A 24,599-nucleotide genomic window follows, 5' to 3' on the forward strand; every position below is an offset into this window, starting at 1 on the left:
AAAAAAAAACTGGAACCCTTGGTAGATGTGGAACATTTCACCAGTAGAGGGCACCCCACCTCACACAAAACACCAGTATTCATGTCAGTCACAGTTTAAATCTGAGATCTGTCAGCATGTGCCTGTGTTGTTTTGTGCTCATCACATGATCCCAGGGTGTTGTAAATATTTAAATGCCACAAATGTTAGCAACGGTGAAGACCAACTGTTTAGACCATTTGTGACACTATTTGGTTTCCAGCTGTTTAGGAAAAAGCCTTCGAATTCAAGTGGTTTATTTATAATGAAAATTTAGAACATTCTTTTAAATGGCCACACTGTTGTGGCTCTAAGCATTTTAAAAGGGTATCACCACTATCATTTTTATTGATTATTTTTCATGAAATTGTCAGCAGGTATTTACACTCATATGGGGCAGTGGTGGCCTAGCGGGTAAGGAAGGCTGCCGGTTTGAATCCCAAGCTACTAAGGTGCCACTGAGGTGCCATTTTGTTGTGTCACCGTGTGCTGTGCTGTGTTTCACAATGACAATCACTTCACTTATGTTCTCACCCGGCCATGTTTTACATTTCAAACATTTGCATTTATGTTACACAATACAAGTGGTCTCTTTTTCCCTCACAAACCTACAAGACTGGTCATTATAGCTTTGGTCTACTACTTACATTCATTCGACGTCCATTGTTGAAAGGCACACATAATTTACACTTCATTTAATTACAGACCATTCACATACACAGCAACAGGAAATAGGCAGAAGTAAACTAAGAGTAAAATATAAATAAAATATGGAATCTAATTATTGGCTAGAATAATGACAATGCAGACACTGAAATCCATCATTATGTAGGTAGACACCTTCTTCAAATTCCCTGCACAATCCCCTGTTTCTCTAGCATTTCATCATTCTTTTTTGCAAAGAAGGCCAGAAGGCCCTGATCTCTCGTCTGGCTCATTGAGAGTCTGTGTGATAGATGGAGAGTGTGTGTCTGTGAGAGGCACTATAGTAGCATATCATAGCTGAGTTGTCAGTTGTCAACTCTACTAAGTGTGGGGCAAATCTGTCCAATTCAGTGTGTCTAAATCAAAGTCTGGCTACCCCATTCAAAAGGATGCATTATTTCCAATATTTTACTAATTAAGCAAACTAATGGTCTGAAGATTTTGGATTACCCAAACCATGGATTAGCATGATACTTCATAAATAATACAAAGCAAGATTTGGCCATGTTTGTCACAGCTTGAAACATAGCAGTGAATCAGAACCAGCATGATGTGCCCTGTGAAAACCTGACACCTTAGCCTTCCCACCACAGTTGGTGGGCTAATGGTCCATCAGAGATGAAATGGACACAGGGTCATTGGATGGTAAAATGCATGGAAACGTTTTGTGCAGCAGACAGCTAAGCACTGTGGGTATAGAAAGTACCAGATCTATTATACATGAACAACAGTTATGATGTAATGATGTTGTGAATACAAAACTGCCATAGATCAATTAGCAAACACACAGAATAATTTATTGTCAAAAGATTGTAACAGAGTTTAAACGTATTTGAATTTATTACTAGCAATTACTCAACAATACTGACACTGTAAATTTAGGTACTGTTAATTTAATAGTTGGCCTATTGGGTAATGAAACAAACCTGGAATCGGAAGGTTGCTGGTTAGAATCTCAAACCATCAAGGTACCACTGAGGTGTCACTATGTAATATACCATCCCCATACACTGCATCATGCCTGATCACTGCTAAGGTGATGTGTTGCATATGCATACTATATATGGATATTGTGATGAATAGGTGAATAGAATGATTATGATTATTATGTTTGTTGCTATTAAGAATAATAAAGTTTGCATGAACTACTATGAAAAGTTATCATGATGGTGGCCATTAAAGTATATATTGAAGTGAAAGTGAAATGAATGTCATTGTGATACACAGCACAGCACACAGTGACAAAATGTGTACTCTGCTTTTTAACCATCACCCTGATACACACTGGTGGATCAGGATTCGAACCGGCAACCTTCTGATTATGGGGCCACTTCCTTACTGGGCCGCTAGGCCACCTCTGCCCTATATTGTTTCTTTCTCTTTGAAACTTAACAACTCAACTATAGTGCAAAGAATGGGGTAGACGTTGCATGAAAAACAGTTATAACACTTACCTTTTATGACTTTCATGACATTAAAAAACGTTCTTCTCAGACGGACACAAAAAACTACAGACCTAAAATGACTCATAATATCATAATATTTCAGATCCAGTGTCTGTTTAAATATATCGTTTATTTGAAATTGTAGTATTTAATTCCTCTTGGTAAAGTGGTTTAGATGGCAATACTTACCGGCCTGCCCTGTGGTAAACCCTACCAACCACTGGGTTTAACGGAGTGGAGATGCGTGGGTGCGCAGGAGACAGGAAACACTGTAAATTAGCATGTGTGAGGAATAATCTGAGAGTGTCGCCATTTAGGCCAGACATAGCTGTTCCTGGCTGCATTAATGGTCTGCTGAATCCCAGGCTGTCTGTTGCTTTTTCCAAAACTTTTCCAAAACTGGCCAGACATTTTGTTATTTTTGGGAAAATGGGCAAAAACTGCCTGCACACTAAAAAACTCTATACGTCAGAATATCAAACTATAATGTCCCTAATGGAAGAGTGTATGTAACCTGGATTGTTTGGCTGCATGTCCATATTCTTTTATGTGTTTTTAAGAAGGTGGTAGTAGCCTAGTGGGTAACACACTCGCCTATGAACCAGAAGACCCGGGTTCGAATCCCACTTACTGCCATTGTGTCCCTGAGCAAGACACTTAACCCTAAATTGCTCCAGGGAGACTGCCCCTGTCACTACTGATTGTAAGTCGCTCTGGATAAGGGCGTCTGATAAATGCTGTAAATGTAAATGTAAGAATGGCCTATGTTGTCTGGTCCTATACAAGAGCTGCTGTAATGCGAGTTCATTCTGCTTCTGATATAAAGGTGTCAGAACACACAGTGCTGCATGTGTGATTGGTAGGGTCCTACATTAGGACCCTAATGTATACTTTGACTCGTATCACCTATCTAAACATTGTTGCTGACCAAGTACATGCCTTCATGCTATCCCTGATGGCAGTGCCCACTTTCAGCAGGTTAATGTGATCTGTAACACAGCAAAAATGGTTCAGGTTTGGTTTGATGAACACAACAATGAGTTTGAGATGTTGACTTGACCTCCAATTCTCCAGAATGCAACCCATTTGAGCAATGTGCTTTAAATATCTGATCCATGGAGCCACCCCCTTGCAATTTACAGAATTTGATGGACTGGCTAACCTATGATTTTGTGTTATATACCTTCAGAAATATAGTGGAGTACATACCCTGATGGTTTAAGGCTGGTTTGTTGGCAAAACCAAGGCAAAATACTCAAGATTAGGTGGGTAGTGATAATTTTATGATCGCTGATAACTACATAACTGTGTAAGAAATTCAAAAATTTCCCCAACATATTTAAACATTTGCTTTAAATGGAATACAGTCTACAATACAAGTCAAGGCAAGTCCACATATTTAGTCAACAGGGGTGTTTTTATAAATCCTTATCATACTGCTGGAGGTGGTTTTGCTCTGTCTGCTAAATATTCTGTGTTGAACCTTTATTTAGCTCAGAAGCACCATCTGGCCACTTCCAGTGTAAATACACTCATCTCAACATGATGGACCTTTCATGATTCCAGAGTAAATCAGATGAAGTGGAAAAACCTGCAGTGTACAGAGTGCAAGTGGAGTACCCATTTCCCTGGAAAAACTGCTGCTCAATTTCAGGTTCTGAATTTTAGAGTCGTCAAGTGTAGGGAGGTATGTGTGGAATAGGATATTTGTTGAAATGGAAGCACTTATCTTCCTGCAATTGTGCTTTTCATTGTTGTCTAATCAACCAGCAAATGGGTGAACATCATAGAGCAGCTGAAGGCCTTTAGAAATTCTGACAATTTCTAAACAACTCTATCAGCAGCACTGAATTATTGGTTTTCAAATGCACCAACTGATGGATAGCATAAAGTAGCACAAATATACAATACCAGTCAAAAATTTGGACACACCTACTCTGAGGAATCTATGGAGAATTAGATGGAAGTATGCTTGACGAATCAGTTTTTTCAGAGTTGCCTCTTTAGCTTCATGACTGCTTTGTTCACTATTGACATCAGCTGCTCAGTGACCATGAAATAAAACACAAGTTTATGTAATAAACAAATACAATTGCAAGCAAATGTTCAATTGTATTTGTTTATTACATAAACATGTGTTTTATTTCATGGTCATGTTCATCTATCTAGTAACACAACCTTCCTTACATTCCTAAGTACTATCATATTTACATTCCTAAATTGGTACCTATCTACCAAACAAATAAAACCTACCTACTTATTACGTATCTACCAATCCTACCTTCCATCTACCTACCTTCTTATGTAACACTCTTTGTATCTATTGTTCATGGAAGAAGATAAATACTCATTATAAATATTATAAAAATAATTAATAAACTGCTGGTAGCTCTTGCAACGTTTTTTACAATTTATTCCAGGCGAAATAATTTGTGTAAATCAGCCCTTGGAATGATGAAGCATGATGATGGTACTGGACATATGACACAGATAAAGGCCAATAACATGGCGCCAACAGACCATTATCATGTGACATGAAATGCAGTTAGCAGCAATGACCTCCCAAGGACTTGACAAGGGATCTGTAACGATGGATGAGCTCACCAGTCAATCAACCAAGTGTGAATATAATAAGCAGTATTTTTGAGGAGTAAGAGGCAAGTTTCACTTGGGGGCATGGAGGGAAATAAGAAACCCTACAATTGGATTATACTGATTGACCTACCGGACTCACTACAATCAGTTGTGATTAAACAACAATGGGGTGTTGAGAAAGGCCAGATATAATGTGCATAAACTTAAAACAAAACATAACTGAATTGAACTGTACATTTAAACATTTTTTAAAAACAGACAAATTGAACTTAAACTTAATCTAATCTTAATCCAATTTTAACAAATTTGTTCTAAAGATATCTTTTCTTACAATGGGTTAGACAGAACATATTTGATTAAGTGGATCATGTTTTGATCATGTGACTTTTTTCTGTCATTTGTAGTAAATGATTTTTAAGGTGTGGCTCAGCCCTGCAGAGACCCTCAGCTTTATACATCATATTATAACATTTCTTCATAGAATATCAAAATGTCCAAAATGACCTAAATAATTTGATATCTGAATACAGTTGGGTTAGGTTGTCATTGAACATTCATCTTAGTGATTTGTTTGTTATAAACTGCAGAAATATTGGTGTTAATTAATGGGAAATTTTCCAGTGCAGTCCAGCCCAGTCCTACTAATAGCTGTAATATGTTTATCTCTCAACCAGACAGCTGTAAATGGTGCAGGAAGTCTAATGGTGCAGGGACTGCAGTGCTTTCCATTGCTCTGAATTGCATTGACTGATTCTTACAGTCGACATCAAACCAACACCCTTCCTAGTAAATGCAGACACAGATGTTCATGCTTACAGTTTATCCAAGAGTATGGGGCTATGCAAATTTGAAATTATTTGTGGCTTTGTTTGTTTTATTGTAAGACATATTTCATATTCCTGAACATGCAACTGCATGTTTTTCATCTTGGTTAAACCAGGCAGCTATTTATTTAGAAATCTCTTTTACTTCCCAGTTGTTTCCAGTTATAGAACAGGGTGTGCAAGGTTTCGCTAAGGTGTCTTCAATCTCTTCTAAGTGCCTATTGTCATGAACAACAATCACAGGATAGCAAATAGCTCAGGCATTTTTTTTGTAAACAATTTCATACTCAGCATCATAGCATCACATGGATAAAAAAAATGAGGCCATGACTTCTCAAATATTTTCCAAACAGTTATGAATTATAAAAGTCAGATAATAAGACACCTACCATGTTGAGCCAATGTGATTGTGTAAGTGCTTGCCCGCATGTGTTTCTGGTTAAATGCGCTCACCAACTGCAGTAGGACACATGACGGAAAAGCAAAAGCGGCAGACGGAGAGAGAGAGAGTCAGAGAGGGGGAGGTTATGCACTGACATCACTTAAAAAGGGCCATACCAGCAACTTAAGGTTTTCAGTAAATGCTTTCTGGTCAGTGTGGAGTACCAGGACTTGGGACCCAGGAGAAAACTCGCTTGGATTTTTAAATCATTTTATTCAACAAGGTAGGAAGAGCAGTGAACTAATGAAAGAAAGCTCGTCTGTGTTGTTTTATACAATGAATGTGTAAATCAATTCTTAATTTTGGATTTTATTACTTTTTGAATGTTACAATATATACCATAGTGGTTTACAGTGTCATACAGCTGTGATTTGTATAAACTAAATGTTAATAAATGTAATAACATATGTGTAGAAGAACCTTCTTACATAATTATTTTATAGCACAGGTAAGATATTTTATATGTACTCTTGGATTGATGTCATATTACACTGAACTTTTCCAGTCCAGAATAAGACTACTCCTAAGTCATGGGACTATTTAATATTGTGACAAAATCTGTTGTAAAGGAACTATCCTGTTACAGTTCTATAATACCATATCTTTATAATGGTATTATAATTTTAGTTTTAATTGTTTAAGAAATAAATAATTGATATACTGAGTTATTTCCATTCCTTGGTGAGCCTTATCGATCTATTCATCTATATACAACAATATTTTTTAGAGCTTTTTAATATTAAAAGATGGGAACGCAGCCAGGGAACACATACACATCTCAGACAGGCTTTTTCTAAACCAAAGTTGAAAATCAAAGGATCTTTGAACTTTTTTGCATGATAACCCCTGCATGTTTCATCCTGATGGACATACACAGCTACAATGAAACAAATATCTCTTGACAGCTCCCAACATGGACTCCATCTTCACAACAGCTCCACCATCAGTTCTGCCCATAACTGATCCCAACAACACCTGGAGAAAGACCAACACCAGTCTTTGTCCGTACTCTGAAGCATGGGACTGGTTATACACCATGCAGCCGACCTATATGTTTATTATTTGTGTCCTGGGCATCATTGGCAACATCTTTGTCCTGGTGGTGTTTTGCCTGCATAAGAAACCCTGCACTGTGGCAGAAATCTACCTCAGCAACCTTGCGGTGGCAGACCTCATTCTACTGTCCTGCCTTCCATTCTGGGCCATCAATATTGCAAACGAGTTCAACTGGCAGTTTGGTGAGGCGCTGTGCCGCCTCGTCAACACAGGAATTAAGATTAACATGTATGGCAGCATTTACTCCCTGGTCCTGGTCAGCGCTGATCGGTATGTGGCGTTGGTGCACACCATGTCCCATGGGAGGATGCGGCGACCATTTTACGCTAAATTAAGCTGCATGGCTGTCTGGGGCCTGGCGATCCTCCTTAGCATCCCAACGCTCACCTTCCGACACGTTCACCATGTCCCTGAGTTCGACGTGACTGCCTGTCTTTTGGACTACCCTAGCCTCGCATCGGAGCTGACATGTGACCTGATGCTCATCTTGTTTGGCTTCATTATTCCCCTGTCTGTCATCACCTTCTGCACCTACCGGATCTGTCTGGCCCTTCAAGGCCAGGCACTGGACAGGTTCAATGCACAGAACACAGAAAAGAAGGCCACGGTGCTGGTGCTGGTCGTGCTGCTGGTTTTTCTTCTGTGCTGGATACCCTTCCATCTGGTGACGTTTCTGGATGTCCTTGCACGTCTTGAAGTCTTGACTGGATGCGTTCTAGAGACTGGCCTGGAAATCTGCAATCAGTTCTTCACCTACCTTGCCCTTAGCAACAGTGTGCTCAATCCCATACTCTATGTGATTGTGGGAAAGAATTTTAGGAAGAAGGTCATTGAGCTGGTGAAGCAGTTCACTCTACAAAGGAGAATGACCAGTGGCTCTACAAAATCTCAGTTCTCATCAACTTTGAAAACGTTTGCCTCAAACTGAAAAGAGAAGAAGAGCAAACAGGCTCAATGCCCAGTTTTGTTCTAGCTGAATTTAAAGCAACCTGACTATACTTAAACTATAACTGGCCTATTATTTTATGACCATTTTCTTACAGTATTGCTATTTATTTTTTTTATTCAGTTTGATATGTATATATAACTTAAAATTTAAAATCGCAATTTAAGACAATTATATTATTTTGTCTTCTTTTTACAATTACTGTTATGGTCATAGTAACCTAAGTGCTGCTACATAGCGAATTTTTCTGTAAAATTGTATTGTTTGCTCTGTTTTTATTTTACTGTTTTGCTAAACAACAACAAAAAAAAATCTGCAAAATATTTGTAATATTGTGCATATTCTGTATTATACATTATATATTCCCCCTTTCATAAAGAAATGCCATTTGGTGCTGTCAAAACTTCCTCAACCATTGAGTGAGTCTGGGAAAAACATTTGAGCCTTTTTTTCCCTTAATTTATTTAAGGCACCACATACTTTTCAGTTGTGACTTTTTATTGCGTCCTGAACATTAAAGTGACCTGTCTTAGTTCCAACTTTTTGGTCAGACGCTCTTCAGACTTAGTGACACACCCCATTGCTAAACAGGAAACCATTGCGTGCTAGGTCAGACGTGTTTATTATTTCAGTCAACAGTCTTCCATCAAGCAATGTTTCTATGGCAGTAAAACACAAATAAATATCCTTAATACTTAATATCCTTTTCCATATGCATCACCAAAACAAGAATAATTACACATTTTTATTGTTCAATGAGATGTGCTGCATTGGTTGAGATTGGAAATTTTGAAAATATCTTAATTTCCACTTGCAAATAAAAACATTTGACGTTTTATTTTCAGAATGCAAATGAAAACATTTATCTTGATAAAAATGTCATGCATGCATCATTCCTGCTTATGTAACTTATGAATATAGGATGTCTGTGTATAATCATTCATATTATTATTATTATTAGTAGCAGTAGTCCTAATAGCCTTTAACAACCAATTCAAGATGTCCCAAGCATTGAAATTCAAAACAGGATGATCAGAAAGGTAAAGGATGTCTTGTTCTTGTCATATGTGTCTATACTAAAAATTCTACATTAAATATGTAATAATAATAAAACAAAATGTAATAATCTTGGATGAATTGCCGGTCAAGACGCACACATTTGATTTCCTCTGGCATGGTGGGCTGGTTGACGTAGAAATTTCGCAGTTCCAGTGAAAACGTCTCCTTTGGCAGGCACAGTGGGTGAGTTTCATAAAGAGTGAACATCAGAGACGGTGCGTCTGTTTATCTAACTCTCTCCACAAATCACCCAGCCACTTTGTTTGGAAAGCTGATGTGGGTTCTGCTGGCAAGCGGTCACCCGCCAGCAAATACCTTTTAGTTGCAAACCTTAGCTTCTGCGTACTTATTAACACAGACATGAGGTGTAGTTTAATATGTGTTTAATATTTCTGTTTTGAGACAGCTTTCCCATGGTGTCGAACGCAACGGAACTAGCAGTGGTGGGCGTTAACCTCAAGGGAGAGAGTGCGTGCAACCACACAGAAGCATGGGAATGGGTTTACGCCATGCAGCCAGCTTACATGCTGGTCATCTGCGTGCTGGGGATGGCGGGCAACGCCTTTGTCCTCTGCGTGTTTTGCCTTCAGAGGAAGCATTGCACAGTAGCTGACATCTACCTGGGGAACCTGGCTGCTGCCGACCTGCTCATGGTGTGCTGCCTGCCCTTCTGGGTCGTCACAGTCATCCGTAAATTCCAGTGGTCTTACGGGACGCTCATGTGCCGGCTGGTCAACCTTGTCATTGGCATGAACTACTACTGTAGCGTGTTGTTCCTGACGCTGGTGAGCGTGGATCGCTACTTTGTTCTGGCCAGGCCTTTCTCTCTGGGGTGGCAGAGAGACGCGTTCACGGCCTGGGTGATCTGCGGCATCATCTGGTTCGTAGGTGCTCTCCTCAGCCTGCCCGCCCTGCTCTTCCGCTCGGTGGACTTCTTCCCTGAGTACGGGGTGGAGGCATGCTACCTGGCCTATCCCCACGATGGCTGGAGGATTCGATACAATGTGACCGTGAACATCATGGGCTTCATGGTCCCGGTGCCTGTGGTGTCCTACTGTAGCTACCATATCATCTCCATCCTCTGCAACGAGAAGGTGAAACGCAGCGTGTCCAGCCGGACGGAGAAGAAGGCTGCTTTTCTGGTTCTCATAGTTCTCGCCACCTTCATTCTGTTCTGGCTTCCCTATCAAATAGCGATCTTTCTGGACACCTTGTATCATTACCAGGTTATTTCTGGATGTCTCCTGGCTCACGGACTTGACATAACCACCCAGCTGTCAACCTACCTTGGCTACAGCAACAGCACAATAAATCCCTTCCTTTACGTGATTGCGGGCAAGCACTTCAGGCAGAGAGCAGAGGGAATGTTCCGGAAGATCTACAGCTGTAGTAAGAGGCAGGCCATTCCTGCTGCCACCTCATCCTTCAGCAGCAGATACACCGAGTGCAGCCGCATGTGAGCCAGCATGTGTGATATGAGAGCGCCTCCTACTGTTCCCCGGCTGCTATTGCTCAGTCACATCACTGTCACTGCTTCTCTGTGGCTGTAATGTGTCTGCAGTGTCATCGTAATGGAAATATTTATTCTCTAAAAATGTTATAATTAACTGTCTTCTGTGCAAAATTAGTATAAAATGACCAAATGTGAAATGAATGTACACTGTATAAGCTCATAAACACTGCCCTCAGTTATTAGCATCTATAAATTCACAGGTCAACTGACAGTTTTAGGTTTCTTGTCAGGTACAAGAATGGTAATTAATAAACAAAGGAAATAGTGTATTGAAAATATTTGACTATTTGTATGTATACATGTGGACTACTCAGATTATATAACATTTTGATTAGATGAAGGGTTTTTGTGTAGAAAAGATGTTATATTTGTGTAGTTGAAAAAAAAATGGCTTGTTTCCATTGGACAAACTAATCCATTAAATTTCTCCACTTTGAATTATATTTAATCTATCCTTAATTGTTACATTATGATTTTATGACTTTTTGCCATGTTATGTTGCTGCATGTAGAATCTTAATTTTATAAGTGCTGTTTTATTGTGATTCTAATAAATGTGCAGTCTATCCGGGCTAACAACATTTAACGTCAGCTGTCTCAGTCAGGAAGTCTTTTGAAACATCAGCATCAGCAGGTCCACCTTCATTTAGAGCTGTTTTCAAAACCAGAAATCCAATTATTTCCCATTAAGACAAGCAACGGCACCAACTTAAAGAATGGTGATAGTCTGTTTTTCTTAGCACTTAATAGAAAAGGTCATCAGATATGCAACTCTTCAAAGGTGTCCAATTACACCGTGTCAGGACCAGGAGGGACCATGCAGCACTCTGGACATTATCAGGGGGAATATGCTAGTAGGAATATTTTATTTTTATTCCTAAAAGCAAAGGCATTGATTATTAATAGTGTTGGGCAGATTACTTTGAAAAATTATTTGTTCTTTTTAACAATTACCCTTTTTAACAATTGCCCTGTTTAAAGTATAAGTGTAAGTGTAGTAATTTCCATTACTTTATGAAAGTAACTAATTATATTTGATTCAATTTAAATGATCAATTAATATTAACTGTTAACCATTTAGAAAATTTTAAATGCCTTATATAGCAGTGCTAAACATTTACACTCTTTTAAACAGCAGTCCTGTCACGTTAAATTAAACTATAATCAAGTTATAATCACTGCTATTATTTATCCATATTTCTATTGGCTGCACCACAATGTGTCACATAAAAAAGCACTATATTTCAATAATTTTATATTTTATTTGGAGTGCATCGTATTTCTTTTTTTGACATCCTTTACTTTATAATGGCAAACACTGACTTTAACCTTTTACTGGTGACACAGACAGTCCAGCTAATACATCCAAGCAGACAGAATAACTTAATTTCACATTTTCCTCTATTAACTGTAATGGATAACAATTACAATTCGTTACTCCCCAACACTGAGTATTAACTTTAACTTTAAATTTTTTAATGGTTTAGCGCCCCCTGGTGGTCACCCATCTCCTGCAATTGCAATTGTCTGTGCGTTCTGAAAAAAAGGTCCTCCTAAAGTATTCCAGTGAAATGATATAGATGTTTTATGAGTATCATAAGAATATATTCCTGTGAGAAAAGGCTTATAAGGCTTTAACAGCACCAGCATTGTGCTTGTGCTTGAGTACAGTGAAGAAATGTCAATTGTTCCGTAGCTTATGAAAACCAACAAGTTTCATCGGTTCCAACATGTTTGTGTTGGTGTAGGAGATCATGACAGCAAAAGGGATTAGGTATTTGAATTTTATGCAGCGAGGCCCACACAAGTAATGAAGTGATGAAGCAGAAGGTCCGCACGATATCAACAGACTTTGAGTAATTGCTGATGATAATTTGAAAAGTAAATCTCATTCTTGCCTCAAGGAAAAACACTCAACAAGCATCCTACCTCCAGGCGCTGAAAGGCACGGCTCCTCCAGTGTGTACGTTAGCTCTCCTCTGTGTCCAGCGGGATGATAAGTCTCAGCTATAAACAAGCTGAGTCTGCCTGGCCGGGAATATGTGAAGGAATGTTACATTATGTTTACAGAGCTGCAGAATGACTTTCCCTCCCAGTCACATTTCTTCTGCACAACCGAAGAACCTTCAAACCGACTGTGGCTTCTGTCCCGCTGTAACGTTACAGCCTTTACTACAAGGTACAGGTGTTCATTTTAAATTTTTAAATTGCATTGTTTAATTGTATTGTTAATATGAAAAATTAATACATTTTCATCTATTATGTAAGAGGGATTTTAATAACTTTGAATAGTATTGTGCATTATGTAGTAGGTCAGTCAACTGTCGTGCATCCTGATATATTTCTGGTGTTCAATGTTTAAGTGATTAAAAAAGAAAACTAATACCATGAAATGTTTACACAGTTACACATGAAATAAAATTTCATTATTTTAATTATTTACCTCCACATTATCAGAATCAAGTGTCAATGCAAATTTTTTAAATGTACAGTTATTGTTTAGAACTATTTGCAAATAGGGGTGGTAGTAGCCTAGTGGGTAACACACTTGCATATGAACCAGAAGACCCGGGTTCAAATCCCACTTACTACCATTGTGTCCCTGAGCAAGACACTTAACCCTAAGTTGCTCCACGGGGGGACTGTCCCTGCAACTACTGACTGTAAGTCGCTCTGGATAAGTGCGTCTGATAAATGCTGTAAACGTAAATGTAAATGCAAAACTCAAAATAGACTATATATAAAAAAGGAACTGTTTGATTTTAAAAAATCGATCACTATGTAAATGTAGATGTAAATATACAGTAAGTGCACTAAATTATTCTTGCCCACATTATTCCTTTATTTTGAATGATATGTCTATAACACTAGATTTAATAATTCTCTCTTTTGACAACAGAACATGGATCAGTACCAGTCCCGAAATAGCAGTGATTCCTCCTCTGCTTCCGGAACAAACAACAGCGCTGACCTGGATCTTGTTCACACTATTGTGCCACCTTATATCTTCATCCTCTGCACTACAGGGATCATTGGGAATGCCTTTGTCCTCCTGGTTTTCCTGCTACAGAGGGGCAAATGGAGCGTCCCTGAGATCTACCTGGGCAACCTGGCCCTTGCTGACCTCATAATGCTCTCCCTGCTTCCATTCTGGGCCATAAACATCATGAACAACTATGAGTGGCCATTTGGGAATTTCATGTGTGCAACAGTCAGCCTCTCGATCACCATCAACATGTACACCAGCATATTTCTGCTGGCAATGATCAGCGTGGACCGCTTCCTGGCTCTGGTGCAGACCATGAAAGCAAGGTGGCTGAGGAGGACTCGTTATGCCAAGGCCATTTGTGTTTCCCTGTGGATCTCGGGAATCATCATGTGTTTGCCCATCTTGCCTTACAGAAAGGTCAAATATGACCATGACTACAACATCATGTCGTGCATTCTTGATTTTCCCAACATCAGTTGGAGGATAGCCCATCACATGCTGCTGAACCTGATGGGCTTTCTACTGCCCTTTTTCATCATTCTCTTCTGCAGCTGCAACATAGCAAAGTCCCTGAGGGTGAGGAGGGACAAGATCAGGATTTCAGACAGAAGCGACTACAAGGCCACCGTGCTGGTGTATGCTGTGACATTGCTTTTTCTCATCTGCTGGGGCCCTTTCCACCTGTTTACTTTCCTGGAACTTCTCTGTGATTTCAACATGCTGGACAGCGGACAATGGGCATACGCTCTAGACATCGGCAACCAGTTTTCTACATACTTCGCCTTTCTCAACAGCAGTCTGAATCCAGTGCTGTATGTGTGCTCTGGCCAGTACTTCCGCAGGAAGATTAGCGAGATCTATCGGAGGAGAAAGCACTCGAGAGCCTCTGACGTTACCACCATGCAGCGATCAGTTCTCACAACTTACCTGCTGAGGACTGAGCAAATAAAACCTGTAGTCATATAAACAGCAACTTAATTACTGGTGAGATGTGATTTGTACATTTGTAAATGCTCCATATAACAAACAGGGTATGTTAAGTTATTTTTTTTTTTAGATCAAAATAAACTGAAGAAACACAGTAATGCCGCAAATTATTAATTAATAATTTGTTACACTTATATCAAAAGTAACAAAGGCATGTGTCACATGACAAAATGTGGTTCAACTATAAATGCACATTTAAAGCACTTAGTTCATGTTTAATTAAAACAAATGTGCTTAAATAATTTGGCTTGCCCTACGTACATGTGTAGCTCTAGACCTGAATTTTGTGATGTATCCTCAACTGTAGTTTTTATGGAAGCTATGGATCAGCTTTTCTGGTGATAGTGATAGCCTAAATCAGAGTGCAAATATCAAATAACATGACTCAAAAGGCAGAATAAAGCATAATGAGCTGCTAAGAATGATAGAACAAGGTGAATGGAAGGTTGTAGAAATGATTTTTAAAAAGCAATGGAAAAAGATCTGCTGCAAGTTATGATAGAAAGTAAACAAGCTGTTAAGAGATAGTGGGGGTGTGGAAAGGACTAGGTACAAGGAACAAACTCAATAAGTGAGACAAAAATAACAAACTCGATTAAAACTTGATGTTGCCAGCAATGCTGTGATCACAGGATAACTTGTTTCAGGGATTTTCATCGTTTGGGGATTTTTCTGATTTTTATGGATTTTTGGATCATGCTCTTCTGTAGCTCTTCCTGAGTACGAGACAGAAGAAGAAACACAGAACATTTTAATGTAAATAGTTTGACAGACTGCAAAAGCGGCAAGCAGGCAGGCAGAGAACAGTACGGAAGCCAGGGAAGCTACTTGAGTCCAACCAGCTTCTCATGTCTTAACTTCAGTAGCTTGCGTGTTTAGGCTTTCAAAGTAGAAAGATATCGTTAAAGCGCGGCCCCTTAATGCTCTATATCTATAAAGTTTGAGGACTGTCACGCATTCCAGGAAACGTTTCAGTGTTAACAGTTCCATGTCTGAGGTTTTTAAAATATAAAACAAATGTGATGGCTTTCCATCTTTCTAAAAGCATTTTAGAAACATTTCTATTTGTAATGTAGACACCAGGCATCAAGACCAAGATTTTATCACATATTCCAGAGATTTTCCAGATCACAACAGAGAACCAAGGTTGACCAAAATGTAAAAATACTCGCTCTCATCGCCTAGAAACCAGAAGACCCAGGTTCAAATCCCACGTACTACCATTGTGAACCTGAGCAAGACACTTAATCCTAAATTTACCCAGGGGGACTGTCCCTGTAACTAATGATACAAGGTTGCTGATAAATGCTGTAAATGTAAATGAACATAGAGCACAAATTCTTGTCCATTCACGCAAACAGGTGGTTTTACTTATAACATTAAACCAGCATACCAGGCAATATACAACAACATTACAGAATTTCAAGCAGACAACACTGATGACAATGTATCATACCATGGGTTCTGTAAGGAATTACACATGAACTGAATTGAAATAAATTGCTGAAATTGTTTTTTTAAGGGATATTGTAATTGTAACACGATGGGAAGTCAAATATGTTAAAGATATTTTTTTAAACATTTGTCTGGGCATTCAAGATTAAGGATGAGTCACTGTGTAGCACAGCAGTGGCAATATATTGATGGTATTCTTTTTTTTTTTTTTTACCAAATTGTCATGTTGTGAACATGTTGATAATGATTATTACATTTAATACTGCTCCCTTTCATGTTTATGTGTATAGTATTCTATATGAACTTTGTTTCTGAAGTAGCCCTTTGTGCTGCCATCAGCAGGATCAGTGTTTAGCTGAACAGGACTGATTGTTATCTGACCTACTTGCATGAGAAGTGAAACTCTTTTATACAAATTGTGACACGCTATCTAATGAAATACCCATGTATTCTCTGGAAAAGGACATTTCATTAAGCCCCATGCTCACCTTTCTATTATTGCTTTGTGTCAAAGTATCTTATAAGATTTTCACCAATCAAAATACACACAAATAAAGAAGAACATATTACCTTTAAAAAACATGCTGCCCCTGTTTCCATTCATTTTGTGAATTTGCATGGTTTTAAAAAGGAACATTGCTCAAATACTTCAACATCTTCATTCATCTGAGGCCAACGCCCATCATAGACTTAACTGTCTGTTGTAACCAAATGAATGCCAGTTCTGTGGAAAAAAAACGTCAAGAGACCACATACTCTTTAGCAACCACATAGCTCTTTATCATTGGCTATGGAAAATAGCTTCTGCATGTCAGACCTGCCCATCTGCATTTGACTTTCGCTGAAATAGCAGTGACCTGTGCAGCCTCATACATGTTGAACAGCTTCTTTGTGGCCAGTTACTTCCTCTGCTGCATCTCCGTGGCCTCGTGCTGAGCTTTATCTTGCCATTCTCATGGCTTTCTGCTGCCCTCCGGAACAGCATGTTTGTGGTGAGCAACGAGCAATGAAAAATTCCGGAGGCTGCTGATCTTGGTTCTCCTCGCCTTCCAGACCATCATGCTGCTGAGAGCTCTGCTGGAGCCAGGCAGCTGCACTAATAACATTTGATTCAGAGATGCTTATCTGAACTGAAAATAAAAGCCTGTTTATTGTTCATATATTTTTACTTCAGCACACATAAATGCATTAGAATGGTGCTATTCACCACTGCTATTAAGTTGCTTTTTCTTGGTACATTTTGTAATATAAAATATATTTTTAGACTTGATTTATATCAAATATGGTAAAAAAAAAAAATATTGGTTAAAAATATCAGTTCCATGTGAATGCTTTCAAAACACACCTAGAGTACTGAACTTTGAATCAACTTTGAAGCCACACGTTTTCAGGCATTTGGCTTCCTAACAACATTCACTCAGCATAAAAAGACCAGGGGCACTTAAACACATGAGAGGGTTTACTGTTAGTCACCATGCCAAAGACAAAAATCAGTCTGGTGCTCAGAAAGAAGATAGTAGAGGCTCATGCTAAGGTGAATAGGGTTACACTGCCCTCTTCAAACAATTCACAGTGTCTTGAAAAATGGCCTAGTACAAGGAGACAAATTCTGTAAGAATCATAGATGTCAGCAGGGTGCCCCGAACATCTACCTAGGTGGTTGTTGCTGTCCTGGCCTCTTCTGGAGTCAATGTTTGAAGGAACACAGTTTGTAAGGGGTCTTCATTGTGGTGGTCTTCAGGGCCATCGTTCCAGAAGAACCCCTTTACGCATAGAGCAGCACGTCAGAGCCCGACTGAGGTTTGCCCATAAACATTTGAAAGGTAAAGATGCGTTTTGGAAGTCTGTGCCTTGGTCTGATGAGACTAAACTAGAACTGTTTGGGAACATGGATGTTGCTTATGTTTGGTGAAGAACCTTCAACCCCATGAACACAGTTCCCACAGTTAAACATGGTGGTGTGAGTGTCATTCTGTGGGCTGTTTTGCAGCCTCAGGAACAGGGAGCCTTGTTCGGGAGCAAAACAATTATGTTTACATTTTGAGGGAGAACATGCAAAAATCTGCTAGTAGTCCAGGCTTAGGTCATCACTGGGTCTTCCAACAAAACAATGACCCAAAGCATACAAAGCAGTTCCTCAGGGATACCAAAACCAAGCTCCTGAAGTAGCCCGCACACAGCCCAGACCTCAATCCTATTGAGAATCTGTGGCAAGTGCTCAAAGTCAATGTCCATGCTCAGAATGGGCCAAAATCCCTCAGGAGACCTGGGCCAACCCAGTAAAGAATTACTCTAAGAGACTTGTGTCAGCTATGGCTCAGAAAGGGTACACTGTTCACTATTAATGGCCAGGAGGGTAATAATGTTGCATGTCTAATTTTTTCCCTTTCTTGTGTCTACTCAGTATATCAATAAAAGATCCTAATTAAACTTAGTGGACATTGTTATTTAAAGAGTATTTGTTTCTCAAATAACAAACTATTGTAAATGGTAATTTTCATGGAGACTTGTCTAATTTCATAAAAGGTGCTAATGATCTTGGGCTCAACTGCATGATTCCTGATTTTACGCATGGGGTTTCTTTGGCCATTACGCACGTTTTAGAAATGAAGAAGTGGTTAGGCACTTCCTGTTTCTTTACTGTTTCTCTCAAACACGGTCTGAGAAACCAGACATCATGAAATGCATGTAATGAGCCTTTTGACGACCTGGACACGGAGGAAAAATGCACAGAAGTAAATGGTGAGTTTTTACAACATTGCACAAACACACGCAATGACTGATGTGTTTTTAACCTTTTTGATTTTGAAAGGTGCTATGCTCTACATTTTTGTATGACTGTCTAATGCTACAAATTCTTGTCTAATATAACAATTATAATAAATATATCTGCTGCAAAAAAGTTACACTGGGAGTGTGTGTAAAGCAAAAATAGAGCAGGGACAGCTGTGATTGGATGATGTACTTAGCATTATGCATCATTATCATTATGCAGTTTTAATCATTTAATATGTAGTTGCATGCAATCAAGAAAATTCAGTGTAAAAATTCAACTTCTCTCATTTCCACTTGTCTAATTCAGAGAAACTCTGTAAAAGACCTCCTTAGAATCTACTTTAGAATTATTTTGGTGGTAGATTGTCTAGTTACAAGGATACCAGTTTCTCTCGACAATAGCCCTAATAGGAACTGCAATTCTGATGGTGCTCAAGGTCATGAAAATATAAATATTAGCAGTTACCATCTACTAGTTACCATCCCTGACCTTGGCGAGGACAGTGCATGGTGATCCTGGTAAAACCTCCGTGACTTTTAAATAATCCAGATTTTTCCCTCAATCCACAGAAAATGTTGACTTCTACGACTGCAAACTGGTCAAGTGTTACTTCAGATGACCCACACAATTGTTATCCTGAAAACATTCCTGAAAAGAAGCCAATTGCTATATTGTACATGATCATAGTCATTTTAGGCATTCCCTCCAACTGCTTCTCACTGTTTGTTTCCTGCCAGCACATAAGACAGAATAAGGAACTGGGCATCTACCTCTTTAACCTGGCACTGGCAGACTTGTGCTTTATAATGACTTTACCCATCTGGGTGGATTACACCCTGAAAGACCAATGGCAGCATGGAGGCACTGCGTGCACAGCCTGTGTGTTTCTGCTCTTCACCCACTTCTACACCAGCGCTGCTCTGCTGTGCTGCATATCCGTAGACCGATATGTTGCTGTGGTCCACCCACTCAACTTCCTCTCCATGAGAAGAACTACCACAGCCATAGCAATCAGTGTCCTGATGTGGGTCATCAGCATCACGTTCAGCGCAGTCACTGTGTCCCTGCAACATAACTATGAAGACAGTGTCTGCTTGGATGTCTTGCCCATGTCCTCAGCACAGCCCAAGGTCAATATTGCCCGTTGTGTTATCGGTTTCCTAATCCCCGCAATACTGGTGGGTTTCTGCAGCAGGGGAATTTACGTCCAGATGAAAACCAACCAGGCCATTAAAGCTGAGGAACGTAAGAAGGTGTCCAGGCTTCTTCTTGTCATACTACTGACTCTTTGGCTCTGTTTTGGTCCTATTCACATTATACTGGTCCTTAGGGCCTTACTGGAAGATTGTGGGCAGCCCACATGGCTATATGTTTCATACAAGGTTAGTGTTGCCATCTCATCTCTCAACTGCCTTGCCGACCCCTTACTCTATTGTTTCATAACAAGGTCAGGAAGGGCCAGTGTCACACAAGTCTTTTTCACAATACGAAGGAAACTAGGGACATAGAAGCAAAACAAAGGAGGGTGTTACATTATATTGTGTTGAGTTTTATATTAAATAAGTAGGGGAGAGCAGGGTCGGTTGACACACACTTAGACACACAACCTGTCAAGTTTCTGTGATGTTTTAACCAGCATCAACTAAAATATGAAGATTTATCCTACAAAATCTAATCAGTTCCATTGTGGTTCAGGGCATAATGGAGACTGCTTGTACTATCTTATGTTTCATGTCCCCCCAAACCAACAATGATCTGCACTCTTCTCACCTCTCTCTGTGGGGCCAGATCAAATTTGAACTTGTATCCAATGTGATTAACGCAACAGGTTTCTGAATATTTACATGAAATTCCAGTTACATGACTTTTAACTCAGCCTATTGGTTTTGCTATTTGTTCACATATGCAGCATATTTCACTTGCAGACTCTACTGATTATGAATTTTGTTAAGATAAGTCTTTTTTTTTTGTGCAGTTCAGTTCATGGCTGGTTTATGCTCTGCTTACTCTAAGACTTGGACTGCTTTATGGTTGATTAATTTTAATGTTAGCACACATTTGCTGCTGTGCCTTAATAGACTTGGGTTACGAAATGTGAGACGTCTAAATGAATAGATTAAATAAATGAAAATGTTTGAACTTAAGGAAGTTCTTCTTTAGTTCTGATAAAGAACTCTTGTGAGAGCTAGAAGTCATGCTGTGCCAGCTGTCTGTCTTCCGGCCTTTTTTTAGAAATGTGGTGAAACCACAAGACACAACAACTCCTCATCAGTTTTCAAATGAATAGGGCATTGCCATCTAAAATATTCACAGTCAACTGTGAAGAATTAGTCTCATCTTTAACTTAAAAACCTGTTAAAGCATAACATCTAGACATTTGTCTGCCATTTTCTGAGCATTGTGCCTTGTCTGGATTTATCAGTCTGAAGGATGATGTTGTTGATGATATGACTCAGCTTGGCATGATGGTTCAGATGGTTTCAGCAGCCTTCAATGATCTGGCAGGATTAAATTTGGCACTGTATGCCTGGATGAACAGAAACACGGGTTAACGCATCTTCTGGGAATGTCTGCTGTTAAAATGTTTAATTGCATAACTTCAGTATTAGGGTCACTCTAAAATCAACAATTGCTAATTAAGAGTCAGATTCATTTGTTAGGAATTTACAGACCTGTAACTGCAGCTGATTTCAAACTTTGAAAAATCCAAGGTCGGCCTTCAAAGATGGTCACAGACTCTATACTTCTTCCACTAGGTGGCATACATCATGCAAGTAATGCATGCAATTTGAAGTGAAGTGAAAGTGAAGTGCTCGTCATCGTGATACACAGCAAGCACAGCACACGGTGCGCACAACACAATATGTTCTCTACTTTTAACCCATCACCCTTGTGAGCAGTGGGCAGCCATGTAAGGCACCCAGGGTGTGGGGCCGGTGCCCCACTTGTTGCTTCATGTTGCTTTTTTTATGCACCTTTCCTGTCAACAATGAAATTAATATTATTAATTATAATAATAGAAAAACAAATAACAGTATTTTCCTCCTGCTATCACATATGAGATATGTGTCAGAGCTGTTCCTGTTACTCTGATTGTTTTACAAGCCATTTCTCTCTGTTGTTCTTTTAAGCACTGCACAATTGTACAGATGCTTCAATGAAACTCTTATGCACCATTGCTATGAATTTCTTCTTTTATGTAGGTTTTAAATTTGTGTGTGATTAGTGAAAGTATCAGCATGAGCCTGGTACTTGCTGTCCTCCCGAGCAGACCAACACAACATCAGATGTTTCATTCCAGCCAACAAGGCGTGTTTACTTATACAGCTCAATTGTAAGAATTGCAAATTGCAAATGCAGTGTAATGCAACCAACATGCATCAATTAAAGGTTCTACTTCCTGTCAGATCTATTGTCCTGTGACGTCAGACTGAGTCATAGCTCCCTGAGAGTTTAGTTTTTCTTTATAGCTTCCTGTAATGGTGATGGGGCCATCATTCTGTTTCTCAGAAATATGGGCTGAGTGTGTTACTTACATATATAGGTTGGGTAACAGATAGAGTTGAACAGTTACTGCTGATGTACATTGCAATTAAATGTTTGCATCTAGGTTATTTTTACACCACCATCCTTTTGGCAGAATGATAATGGGTCTCGTGGCACGTAAATGATACCATTTAGATAGCAGCAAAAGGCCACCGACAATTTGCATCATTCTGAGGAACATGTGCTTAATTTTGGAGCACCGACGGCATCCAAATGTAATGTATCTAGAACAAAGAAAAGCTGGTTCAACATCATATACTCTGCTCTGCTTTTTTCCAGGAACACATGCATGCATGCAGGGAGAATAGTGAGTGAACAGCATTCTTCAGAGTTACCTAACAACATTGAATCCTCACTGTGCATGAGAGCTGTGGGGTATTGGAATCTCATGAGATAGCACAAGTAACAGCTGATGCCACGGCTTTCATGCAGAACTGTGATGTGCAATCAGGCAACAACTCGCAAACACGGGCACGTGCTGCAATAAAACAAACACACATTTCCACACGTTTTAACCATGTAAACATCTGATTCAGATCTGATTAAACCCGGTGGGTTTGTGGGTTACATAACCCAAAAATTCTGATCCTTTTATGTATGTCAAATTTTCTTATGTAGGTTTTCCACCTTCTGGTGACACATGAGAGTTGCTGGGACAATAAGTAAATTTGGCAATATATTGTGATTCTTACTATAGTGATACATCATTGATGGATGCAATAATTGAAACATTATATATTATTATTGTGTCCTGGTTGGCTTCCCATGTCATCCCCCCCCCCAGATGTGAGAGTAAAATAGAACTTAGTGAAAATGTATGATAAATTACCTCTGAACAGTGTATGACATGTTGTCAGTTCCACTGACAGTCCCTTCCATGACAAGCACTCTTCTCCACTGCTGCTGATTTATTTATTTTTTTTTACATCGGAGGATGACCCACACCTCCTTGAAATCACAGTCTGTTTTATGTTGCACTTGGATGCTGAGTGGGTGATGACTGCACGGTGAGCTGCAAGCAAATGACAGTTTCCATGGCAATTGCATTTGCACAGCAGAGGGATCCATATATCTAGTATGATGCAGATATCTCTCCAAGAATCCCAGTGTGGGCCTGGGTGAAGACGCTTTGGATGAGGTGATTATACTAAAATGCACTGTGGGCGTTTGTTCTTTAAGCTCATCGCAGTTCTCTATACATTTTTCTGTACTGAAAGCAGTTTGAAATCTTTTCTGAGTTCAAAACAAATTTGAAATGTGAGTCGAAAATAACATCAAACGGCTGCTTTCCAGAAACCTGTACAGCTCTGTCATGAATAGTCATGTGAGGATGGAACCCAGCTGTCAAGGGAAAGAGAGCAGCTGAAACGTGTTCATGTTTTCAAGTGCTCTTCGGTGGCTGATACTGTACAACGGGGCAGCATGTGAGATGATAGACCATCACAAGACAACACTTCCTTTATCCCTGGCTTTATTAAACCTTAAGGTGAAACTTACAATTCTTCTTAATCATGTATTTCAGTGTAAGACATTTTGTATTAGGTCCATCAAATCACTAAAAGGGATAAAATTGCTTTGTTCACATTTTAGACCAGATTAGAGAAAATGTTTCTACACTCCTACACAGGCAAATGTTATCTGAGATCCCTCAATCTAAGTCAGTGATATTTATGGAGTACAAGCTGGGGTGACATTATGAATTATGAAGACAACTTTTCTCACTGGGATATAAGTCACAGCCAGGATAAGTAGGAGTTGTGCACATCTGTCACAAGTTGCCAATATGTCACCAGGATTCTGAAGGCAGAGAAGGGTCATGTCAGCCTTGAAGGCAGCCACCTTATTAATCACTCTGATGCCTTGAAATTGTGAAGCTCTCAGGCTCATGATTTTGCGAAAAGCTTTAAACGTGCGTCTGAGCCACAGTTTAACTAGAGTTTCACAAATAGTCAGGTGTCAGGCTACAATACTGTCTGTTATGTAACAGCTTGTTGCTTAGTCACTGTAAACTGTAAGTCACGAACATCGCTTGCACATGACTCATTTGTTGTCGTCACATATCTTATTTATGCTTGTGTTGTCCAGTTCCACGCTGAGAACCCCATGCAATTTGTACTCATAGTACATAAATGGGGTGTATCAGGATCACACACTCACAAACAACAAAATCGCCCTTAAATAATTACGCGTTATCAGAGATCAAAACAGGAAAATGTTACTTTCCAATAATTTTATTCCTGAAAA

General features: G+C 39.3%; 4 protein-coding genes across 4 annotated transcripts; all 4 read left to right on the plus strand.

The window, feature by feature from the left end:
- The first annotated feature begins 6,188 nt into the window (after positions 1–6,188).
- LOC114790809 (B2 bradykinin receptor-like) lies at positions 6,189–10,587 on the plus strand. Its single transcript, XM_028981176.1, has 2 exons — positions 6,189–6,252; positions 9,497–10,587. Exon 2 carries the CDS (start codon positions 9,504–9,506, stop codon positions 10,548–10,550), a length of 1,047 nt encoding a protein of 348 aa, XP_028837009.1. The 5' UTR covers positions 6,189–6,252; positions 9,497–9,503; the 3' UTR covers positions 10,551–10,587.
- LOC114790815 (B2 bradykinin receptor-like) lies at positions 6,995–8,701 on the plus strand (the record flags this gene model as incomplete). Its single annotated transcript, XM_028981190.1, is given in 2 exon segments — positions 6,995–7,024; positions 7,027–8,701. Coding segments are annotated over 2 exon segments (1,017 nt in total), but the record flags the coding sequence as incomplete, so codon positions are not given.
- A 2,699-nt stretch (positions 10,588–13,286) lies between the features above and the next one.
- Positions 13,287–14,557, plus strand: bdkrb1 (bradykinin receptor B1). The gene has a single exon (XM_028981163.1). The coding sequence runs from the start codon at positions 13,505–13,507 to the stop codon at positions 14,555–14,557; it is 1,053 nt and encodes a 350-aa protein (XP_028836996.1). The 5' UTR covers positions 13,287–13,504.
- Positions 14,558–18,672: 4,115 nt separating this feature from the next.
- Positions 18,673–21,987, plus strand: gpr65 (G protein-coupled receptor 65). The gene is made up of 2 exons (XM_028992120.1): positions 18,673–18,775; positions 19,379–21,987. Exons 1-2 carry the CDS (start codon positions 18,773–18,775, stop codon positions 20,315–20,317), a joined length of 942 nt encoding a protein of 313 aa, XP_028847953.1. The 5' UTR covers positions 18,673–18,772; the 3' UTR covers positions 20,318–21,987.
- The last annotated feature ends 2,612 nt before the right edge of the window (positions 21,988–24,599 follow it).

The sequence above is a fragment of the Denticeps clupeoides genome, chromosome 1, assembly GCF_900700375.1.
Source record: "Denticeps clupeoides chromosome 1, fDenClu1.1, whole genome shotgun sequence".
Lineage (NCBI taxonomy): Eukaryota > Metazoa > Chordata > Actinopteri > Clupeiformes > Denticipitidae > Denticeps > Denticeps clupeoides.

What these genes read in the sequence shown, in the direction of transcription:
- LOC114790809 (XM_028981176.1), top strand. Translation starts at nt 9,504, where the DNA reads ATGGTGTCGAACGCAACGGAACTAGCAGTGGTGGGCGTTAACCTCAAG.
- bdkrb1 (XM_028981163.1), top strand. Translation starts at nt 13,505, where the DNA reads ATGGATCAGTACCAGTCCCGAAATAGCAGTGATTCCTCCTCTGCTTCC.